General features: G+C 33.4%; 1 protein-coding gene across 1 annotated transcript; it reads right to left on the bottom strand.

Moving 5' to 3' along the window:
• Positions 1 to 3,285: 3,285 nt before the first annotated feature.
• On the bottom strand, positions 3,286 to 9,423 carry LOC133805982 (protein DETOXIFICATION 27-like). The gene is made up of 8 exons (XM_062244125.1): positions 9,020 to 9,423; positions 8,372 to 8,913; positions 8,171 to 8,257; positions 7,838 to 7,894; positions 4,763 to 5,001; positions 4,198 to 4,316; positions 4,006 to 4,095; positions 3,286 to 3,897 (listed from the first exon to the last, which is right to left on the bottom strand). Exons 1-8 carry the CDS (start codon positions 9,341 to 9,343, stop codon positions 3,835 to 3,837), a joined length of 1,521 nt encoding a protein of 506 aa, XP_062100109.1. The 5' UTR covers positions 9,344 to 9,423; the 3' UTR covers positions 3,286 to 3,834.
• Between the last annotated feature and the right edge of the window lie 1,500 nt (positions 9,424 to 10,923).

Below are 10,923 nucleotides of genomic sequence, written 5' to 3'. Positions count from 1 at the left end.
GCTCGGGATCGATTCTACTTCCGTGTTGGGTGGAATTCGATGTCTCAGAGGCTAGGACTTGGTCTGGAAGCTTTTATTCTCTCGTTGTTGATGGAATTCCTTATTATGATTGTGACTAGGTCAACACTAAGGGGTTGAATCAGGGATCGTACTCAACGGGTGTCGCTAATAACTTGCATTTGGACTGAAGGTAAGAAAACTGTATCCAGTATGTGAATGTGTGGTTAGGGCTTAGCCCAATGGTTAAATATAAACATGATTAAGGCTTTGGCCTGTTATTGAGCATGATTATAATTATGTTTGTGAATATCTGGTTGAGTACACTGGAATGTGCACAATTATGATTATGCCTATGATTGTTGTTTGAGTGTATTATAATGCATTGTATCTGTAGGTATGTATGTTAAATGAAATATGTGATTGTCTGTTGTGACTAGAAAGCTCGGTTTATAAACCGGGGGATTATTAGGATGCTAGTTGGAGATCTACTTATTAGTCGAAGGTTCATTGAATTCTGAGAGACTTGTCTTATAAGCCGAGGATCTTAAAGCTTGGACTTATAAGTCAGGGACTTGTGAGGCTTGACTTATGAGTCGAGGATCAGTAGGACTTAGCTTATGAGCTGAGATTGGCATTATGCACGTGGAGTACGGGCCACCATGGCTGGGCCACCCTGGGAGTGCAACACGCACTTGACTGGCTCGGATGCCAAAAAATTGAAAGGAAGTGCGACACGCACTTGTATGACCCTATTGTTGCTGATTTGTATAATGAATACACCAGATTCAATTATTACTGTTTGGTTGTGAATTTGTAATATGTTTTCTTGCTGAGTATTTTGGCTCACGAATACTTTGTGGTGTAGGTAAAGGTAAAGAGAAGCTCAACCAGCCATGAGTCAGAGGGCGTTAGCAGTGACATGTACATATGCAGTCCGCTCGACCACCACGGCCAAGATTCTTAAGGAAGCTAGGGTTGTACCCACCTTTTGCCGCCTAAGTCGGCCAACTATGTAATTTGGATGTTGTAACCAGTTTTTAAACTAATGTTTTTGGGATCCCGTGTAAAGAATATGTTTTGGGCTTAATGAAATGGTTATGACTTGATCAAAATTTTAAATACCTAAACCTTTTGTAGCTTAATCACATGTTTAGTCCAAATGACTTGTTTAGCAAGTCCAGCACTTGTTTAAACACACTTGGTAACAGACCCTAATTAGCAGGGCGTTACAACTAAGATAATCTATAACTATGTCGCGAGGGTACGGACGAAATGGGTTATTTTTGTTATACGAGCTAAAGTTAGCCGAAACCCATTGCATGGTGCCACGCGATACCCAAAGCTACGCGCCTCGAGTTCTTAACAGTCCCCTGATATTTAGGGATCCGTGTGTCAGAAATGTCAGATCACTACTTTCCTTGGGAAGCAGTTTCGTGCAAAACCACCCAAGAAAACGTAACCCCTAAGCTATCTGGTTTTAAACCTAAAGACCCTTTAGTTTCTTTACTCGGAATGGGTATTCTTTAAATCAATTCACCATTAGGGTTACCTAGATATTTCCCCAGTTTTATGGACATCTTATTTATAAAACATGTTTGGACTCACCCATTGAACCTAATTCGAAACCTATTCCCTATGAACATTTAGAAATAGCCTAATGGTAACTACAATGAGGGTTGTGGACAAACATGGTTAAGAACAGAAATTTCATTGGACGAAAAAAAAAGGGAAAACTTTTCAAACCAAGGGATAAGATACTTACAGTAAAATACGTTCACTGATTAGAGGGAGTAGACTCGACAATGGGAAGCTCCTAGAAAGCTTCTAAATGTCTGGGCACGATGAATAGTTTTGGGAATTCTGGGGAAGAAGGGAAGCTTGGAAGTTCATAAATGGGAAATTTTTAAATGCAAAGGTGGTGAGGTTTGAAATCTTGTTATCCTATTTATACGTAAATTACAGAAATTAATCTGGGCCATCCAATTGGGTTAGCTCAAGATCCAAGGGCCAAGATTAAATAGACCAAATGGTGGCAAAAAGTTGACAAGACAATTATTGTAGTCCTCAAAACCTGAACATACGCCAATTGCAGTACACCACGTGTCTAGTACTCGAGTAGTAGGCCGGCATGGTTTTATGTAGCGAAAGTTTAAAAAGCCCCTATTGTGTAGGTCAGAAAATGATGACGTCATACACGAGCAGGAGCTTGGGGGGAAATGTTGTACCCTAATCTTAGCACGAGTTCATTCACTCAGCTCGGGTACAACTAGCAGATAATTACGTGGAAAAGTAGTTAAGAAGAATATCTGATTATTATCTATACAGACAGCTCGAGGTTCGTAATGGTCAGACCTGGTCTTAGGCGTTCTGACCTTACCACGAACTACGAATAAGATAAGTCATCAAAGCACTAGCTCGGGGTCGGATAGCTGTCAGAATGCAAGCCTGTGGAAGATACGCAGCATGGGTGATTCAGATATAACGCATACTGCATACTAAAGGATTCCCAAAGATTCGGGATTTGCTTATACGCTTATTCATGACCATGGTCTCATATTTATTATCTAAGATAACATGACATATTTACTTTGTGATCAAACCATATCCCAATATAAATGAGAATTATTTGTATGGAATGTAGACATTATGAAAATGCGTGATTGACTCACGCGGTTACCCAAACCTGTCCATGGAATTCTCCTATAAATGCTGAGAATATTGGACAGGAAAGGGGATGATTTTGTAATACCGAAACTCTGTCAAAATAGAGAGATAAACAATAATATTGACTCGTGGATTAGATGGATTTTAATCATTGAACCACGTAAAAGTTATGTGTTCTTGAGTGAATTCTTGATATTTTTCATTACGGTTTACCATTAAACACTAATCTGCCATTGTTATTTCTTAATACACTATTGACAAAAAATCGCGTCAGCATGATTTCATTATAGAGAGTTCATTATAGAGAGGATTAGGAAGGGAATAGAGTCCATTGAAGTTAATTTATTTCTTCTTCTTTTAGTAGAATCGTGTCCGCGACTCAGCATCTGCTTTGATATATATAATACATTATAGTGTAAAAAGCAAATAAACATCTTGTACCTAATTCCATTGTATGTTTGTTAGATCATTTTTCATATGCCTTATCATTGCCTTGTAGGTAAAAGTGTGTTAAAATTACTATATCGGTAGTCAGTCCTTAATTTTAGGGATCAATTTAATTGCAACAAATATCCAAATGATACCTCATCAATCATGGGTGATCCCAAATTAATTAATGGATTATTTTAAAACTAAAAATATTATTAATAAATTTTCATTCGGAGGAGTACTCTAGTCAACCTCCTAATTCAATCTTTTAATCAACTTTCGCCTAAAAAAAAACATACTAAAGTATTTTTTTTTTCCAATTTTTGTTTTTTCATGGAGGTGTACGCTGTAGTTACAACATTCTTCCTGTAAATTTTTGAAAATTTTTGAATAGTTTACAGTGCCGAAAATAGAGTTCTTGATATTCCGATTATCACGCATGTTCGAAAAAATATAAATTTGTTTTTGACACTGTAAATTATTTAGAATTTTTTGAAATTTTACCAATTATATATTGGAACTACAACAAACACCATCGTAAAAAAAATTATAAAAAAATACTCTAGCACGTGTTTTCAAAAGCAAAAATTGACTAAAAGGTTGAAAGACGAGGTTGCTCTTAGCACTCATATCAATACGACCTAATTAAGAGAATGCCTATCAAACTACCCAGGATTTTTTTTCCATTTTTGTGGCAACACAAAAGATATATGTATTACTCCGACAAAAAATATATATGTATTACAACCCTTCTTGCTTTGATTCTTCTGCCCACTTTAATACATGCTTATTTGCTTTCTCTGCCTGCAAGTTTTATCCAAAATTCACAAAAATTGTTGATCATTTTAAAATTGAAATTTAAAAGAAAATTAAGTAGCTTATGAGTATGAATTTAGAAGATGATATACACACCTCTTTCTCCCAATCACATCGAATAGTAATGATGGCCAATATCAAGGTCTGAACTGCCGTCCCTCCAAATATCATGCCAGCCCAAATTCCCTATCATGTAGCATATAAGAAATATTAGTGCATAATAGCAAATATTTTTTTTATTAATTTTTCATGTTATTTAAAATAAGTAAACAATGGTACTTAACTTACCATAACTCCCTGATGGAATCCCCAACCCATCAAAAACCCAAATGGCACCCCAATGAGGTAATAGCAACCTAAGTTTATGTATGCTACATACGACTGCCACCCAGATCCCACAGCCACTCCTGCAAATTAAGAAAAAATTATAATAAATTAATTTAATTTTTGTGTTTGGTAAAATTTTTGATTTAAAATTTTTTAAACACAAAAATGGAGGTATTATTTTATTTTTGTTTATTTATTTTTAAAAAATAAAAATATGTTTAATAACTATTTTCATTTTTTGTTTTTAAAAATAAAAAATAATAAATGAGTTTGATAATTTTTATTTTTATTTTTTATTTAACAATATAAGAAGTTGATTTGAAGAAAAAAAAACTAAAAGTTGAAAACGATTTAAAATTGAGAAATTTTTTTTTTTTCAAAATTTAATAAATTTTAATTAAAATTTTAAAAAATAATAAACAAAAATAAAATCATTAAACATATTTTATGTTTAATTATCAAATTTTTAATTAATTAAATAAAAAATTATTTTTTAACAAATAAGTTTACAAAATTAAAAACTTACCAGAGAGGACAGGTTGAACACTATTGAGGAGAATAGTGAAGGCCAAGAGGAGAGAGAGTTTATTAACTGCTTCAAGGACTGCTTTGCTTGAAGAGAATATCAAGGCGATCTCATTGTGGAAAATCATAATCAAAATCCAAAAGAAGAGCCCGATTACTATTGATGTCATCACTGACACTATAGTCGCGAACTTTGCCCCTTTTCCATTTCCAGCTCCGAGCTCATTTGCCACTCTTACTCTGTATTTAATTAAAAGTACAATTAAAATAATTATAAATTATTGTCACAATCAACCTCTTTGAAAATTTAAATTTAATCATGATTCTTAAAAAAAAAAGATTTATATTATAGAAAGCACGAGGAAGAAAACTTAATGCTTTTGGAGATGGGAAAGAGAACTTTTTTTTTTCCTTTGAATAATTAGTTTTGTTTATGGTAACTAATTGACACTATATTTTAAGTAAAAAATTGACCAAATTTTTGGCAATATAATAGTAAAAAATAAATGGAGAAATAATATTAATTATTTGTTATGGTACTGCCTAATTCGCGTCACATGCATATGCATCTTTATCGTACATGAAAAATGAAAACATCAATCTACCCAACACAGTAAATGATAAGATTAAAAATAGTAGCGATTTTCATATTCAGAGTCCAGACCCTTAAATATAATTAATCAAATTTAAGCAAGCGCAGGAGCTATAAAAGCAAACCTCCACGTCAGATTTTCAAGCTGTTTGTACCTTCCAGAAATAAATACCACTATACAAGTCCAAATTAAACTCATAACTTCTTACATAAAAGTTAAAAATGTTCACGAGTTATGGTCATGAATAAGATGATTGAAATAAGGGATCTTAGATCCGTTTCCAAATTTTCTTCAGAAAAAATTATAATTATATAAATATACATATATTATATCTAATATCTCTCTCTTATAATGATTTGATTAATATATTAAGATGATATTTTCTCTTTATTCGCCTCATATACGATAAAGAACTTTGCTAAACAACCCAATACCAAAGGTTCTTTTTAAACTTTTCAAGATGACATAGAAATGGTTGTAACTCGTAATTGGCTGACTACAACAATATTTTTTTTCTTTCTTTCACACTATTATTAAAAGAAAACAATGAGACGACAACTATATAAGGTAAGAGTCAAAATACTGCATTTGACTGATGTTTATTGTCCTACTCAATGGATTGGGCCACATCATACGTATGAGTGATGAAAAGACAAAGCATGTTCTGCTGGGTTTATTTTAAATTTAAACATTTCATTTATTAATATTATTTGGAAATGTTGCAAACTTGTACAAGTATTCTCAAACGTTATATATATGCTTCCGCCCCAAGGTTTAACCATCTATATATATGTTTTTGTCTTATATGTATAAATTTAACTAAGCCCCAATATTATATATAATACAAAGAAGTTCTTACAAAATTAATGAATAAATGGACAAAGCTATGTATATTATTGATTATGAGTTATAGACACAAACAATTACACTCTATAAGTATATATTATCTGACTATTCTCCATGAAACAAAATTGATAATCAATTGAAAGTTCATTTCTCAATAAACCAAGCACAATAATTTTCAGAATTATTTAAAGTCGTATATTTCCACTATATCATGTCTTTAGTGATACGACCTCTCAAAATAGAATTAGAGAGATAGAAAGGGAAAAGAGAATTTATATTGGAAGAGAAGAGAGCCAAATGGCTCTACATGACAAAAAGAGTGACCACTTAAACTTGGACAAGCGTCCCACTACACCTAAAAAGCTAATAACATTTTTTGGTTTTCTAAAAACGAAAGCAAAACCTAGTCCATGATAGAGGCAATATAGTATTCGATGCATTGGAGAGTATATGTCATGTGTGTGTAAATAAGTATAAATATATATATATATATATATATATACGAGAATAAGATTTCATTTTAAGTCTTAATGGTAGGCTCGTAGTGTTCTCAATTCGTGAATAGTTTTTTTGTGCGATTTTTTTTAATGAATGTGTATATTGTAGTTATTTAAAATATACTGTAAATTTTTAAATTTTTTTAAATAATTTACTGTACCAAAAACTAAATTCACATATATTATTCAAGTTGTGACTATTTTTTTTTTAATACGTTAGACACTCAGTGTTCAAACATATAGTTAATAATGATTGCCGACCTGTTTAGAAAGTTTTGAGAAGGTGTTGCTTAATATATATTGAACCACCAGTTTGCGGTTTTTAATATATTGATGATGATAAAAGGACGACCATATCATTAATACATTCTAAATTGATTATGTGTGCAATGACGTGTGTGATTTAAGAACCAGCTCAGGCTAACGTAATATATTTTGTATTTGTGGACAACAAATCTAGACTGCTTCAAGCCGTTCACTACTAGCTAGGATAAATCAGAACAATGAACCTAGCCAATGAAATAATTTTAATACTTATATCTTTATGAAAATTACATTTTTTAATAATAATATGTTATCATCTGTAGAATTGTTTATTAGATTTGATAAATTATCAAATTAACAATAACTATTGAACTTAACAATTAAAATCTATATGATCATAATTTAATATAGTTATCATAATTTACTATAGTTATGCTGAGGGGTAATAGAATTGAGAAGAATTTATTTTCATTTCATATATATATATATTATTTTAGAGTATTGAAATATTATTCTAATAGAATAATTTTTTTATTATATTAGTATTATTTTATTTAAAAATAAAAATAAAAATTATTCTAATACAAAATGTAAAAAATTAATAATTTTTTTATTAATTTTTATTCTATTTCATTTTTATTATTATTGAACTTAGTATTACTCAAGTTTCATTCCACCGAACAAAGTTGCCTTAATGAATTTGTTTTCTTTTATTTTGTTTTTTTTTCCTTAATTAATTATTTTGTTTGTTAATACTGAGATATGACCAAAAGAGTTAAGAGTGACCCTGCTCAGCATGGACCCCACCTTAATTATTAATATATAGTACATGCAATATTGAAGTAAAAGACATGAAAAGATCACTCAAGAAATTACCCGGTTCCAGCGAAGAATGCCAAAGGAATCATCATCTCCCACCCATTAATCGTCATGCTGCCATGTCAAACAAGACAAATCCCAATCACAATATTAGAATTTTTTTTATATATATTTATAAAGAGTTAGTATACATATAGAAAACGTAATCTCATAAGATTTAAAAGCACATCTTAAAATATACCATATATATATTATACATATTATACCTGAAAGAGTGAAATATTATATTTAAGATTACGAAGATGGTAAGTAAGCGAATTCAGTGGACAGAATATCAAATTACAAATAATAATAACATTAAATGAGAAGAAAACCAATAAGCTGGCATACCATATCGATAAAGCGTCTAAAGCAATCTCTGCGTTTTTCAAGTTTCCAGTCATCAGTATCAGTATTCTATAATACCAATTTTCCAAGCTGTTGATTTGCAAAATTTGTGAAAAAATAATTAATACAAAAAAAAAAAAAAATTGTTTACAAAAAATGTAACTTCCAAACAATATATATAGAAAATAAACATTCTATTATTACCATAGCATAACCCCAGAAGAAATAGAGAGTTTGGTGAACTCCCAGAGACCAGAGAAGGCTTCGGTTGAGAAACCGGCCCAAGTGGTCGGACAGCCACCGCAGAGGGTGTAGCCCAAAAGCCCGAAGACCAAGGTCCACCAAGAGAAGTTGATAGTTAAGGCCGTGCCGATAACGCCTAGCTTGAATTGGAACACAAATAGCCAACTGATGACGATGTGAATAATCAGCGCCGCCAGCGACACCCAAGCGATAACACCAGTCTTTAGCTGGCTCTGCAAGAATCTCTGCAAAGGGAACTGGAAAGCGAAGCTGAAGTGGAGTGGAATCATGCACATCGCCGCCACACCAGATAACTCCGCCACGTCGTGCGGCTGTCCTAACAGCTTTAGCACCGGCGTGGCGAATAGGTAGATAGGGAGTAGGAAAACGCAACATATGGATAAGACTATCCATGAACGTTGCATGTATACACCCAACATATAGTATTTCTTCGCCCCATAGGCTTGTCCGCATAGGGTTTCCAAAGCACTCGCCATTCCCAACTGAGAAAAGGCAGGAAGACAAGAATTTAAGATTATCTATTGAAAAATGTATATATATATATATATATGTATCTATTTGTTGAAATGGGAAATGGGGACTTATTACGAGTAGGCCAAAGTCGAATCCGACGATGACATTATTAGCGATGGAGATAGCGGCAAGTTCTAGGTCGCCGAGGTGGCCGGCGAAGGCTTGGGTGATGACGAGCATGGAGTAAGAGGCGATGCGGCTGAAGATGGCTGGACCCACTATGTGCCATAGCTTCTTTGATTCAATCTTAACTCTACATGCTAGAGATAATTGCTCATCAACCCCATCATCACTATCATGATCGTGTCGTAAATCTTTTGATGTTTCGTTATTCACTAATGAAGCTAGGTCTTCCAACAGTGGAACCTTGGCTTCCTCAGTGGCGCCCTTGCTCGGCATTTTTTACCCAAACGACTTTCAACTCTTTCCAAAGGATTTTGAAGCCTTTTGAAGGGAGATATCAAATAGCTAGGTAGGAATCTGAAAGAGATAAACTTCTAATTTATAGGATGTATCTGACTTCTGTGACGCCACCTAATTAGGAGCCACTATAGTCCACTAGTAATAGTATATTATTTGTTTTATATTTATCATTTGAAGAATAAAAGTCAGGTTTGTTTTCTCTATGGTGGGAAAAAAAAAACAATTTGTTAACAGGATAATATTATATTAAATTCCACCCATTACAATATATTGTGTGGCTCTATAGAATGCCAAAATAAACATGGCTCTTTTTAATAATATTCATTCCTTGTTTATTTTTCATAATTTTTTTTATTGTTTGGAACTTAAATTAACACATCATTTAAATATATATATATATCTTTAATAGTATACTCAACAGTGTAGATATGGAAAATTCTTAATTTTAAGAGTTTTTTATTTTTTTTTATTGTTAACTTTAACAGAGTTTATTTATTTATTTTTTAATATTAACTTTAATAGAATATTTTTATATTTAACAGAATATTTTTATATTTAACGGTAATTTGTAAACATCACTTAAACTTAAATAAAATAAATAAGATATTTTTGAGATATTTTACAATGATAATTATTTTAAAATAATAAATAATTAAACAAATTAAAATGTGATATTTTTAAGATATTTTATAATGATAATTATTTAAAAATAATAAATAATAAAACAAATTAAAATATGATATTTTACAATGATAATTATTTAAAAATAATAAAATCATATGTTTTATAACTTAAAGAAAATTTAATTAAACTTAAATTCACTTATTAGAATAATATCTGTTATTCCCATTTCCTGCATGGGCTCGGGACCTTCGTCTTGGCCCACTTTCAGGGGGCCAGCTCTGCACGCGGGCCCGGCCCAAGGTCCCTTGGTATGGAGAATGCCCAAGGGGAAGGGTATGGACCGGGGACTCAGGACTGGGCCCATTGGAGGTGTTCGGGATGTCCCTCCGGGTCCATCCTCAGTGAGGATCGTCCGGGCGGCGTGCGGAGCATTCCAATCGCTGCGTCCTACGGATCCCTATCCCGGACCACTGACGCGGTCCGGGCCGATGGTAAACGAAGCTGGACAAAGGTAAATGGACCCGGATCGTCTCATCCCTGGTTGAAGGGGCCAGGCGTCCGGGACCCTGACGCCGCCTCGCTCCACATGGGCGTTGTCCCCCACTTTTCACCTGCAGAAAAGGTCATCTCAGGATTGCACGCCAATGTGTCAGGACTGCGCAGCCAAGTACTCTGACTGGTCTTGTCTCCTGAATCTGCCTCATGACTCGAAGTGGCCAGGCCAAAAGCGCCGTTTTGTCGGGCGAGATATAGCTCTAAGGTCAACCTGTTGGGCCTTAACTGGTTTTGGATTTACGTACTTTGTACCTTTTTGTATTGGGCCTCCACTAGAAAGGCCCCTTATATCCATTTCTCTGATGGACCCGGATCAGATCCGGTCCAGACCCGATATTCCCCTCAGCTTATAAATATAAGCTACAGAACACTGTAAA

The sequence above is a fragment of the Humulus lupulus genome, chromosome 1 (genome assembly GCF_963169125.1).
Source record: "Humulus lupulus chromosome 1, drHumLupu1.1, whole genome shotgun sequence".
Taxonomy (NCBI): Eukaryota; Viridiplantae; Streptophyta; class Magnoliopsida; order Rosales; family Cannabaceae; genus Humulus; species Humulus lupulus.
The sequence above is the reverse complement of the archived record's forward strand: the minus strand, read 5'-3'. Positions and strand labels throughout refer to the sequence as shown.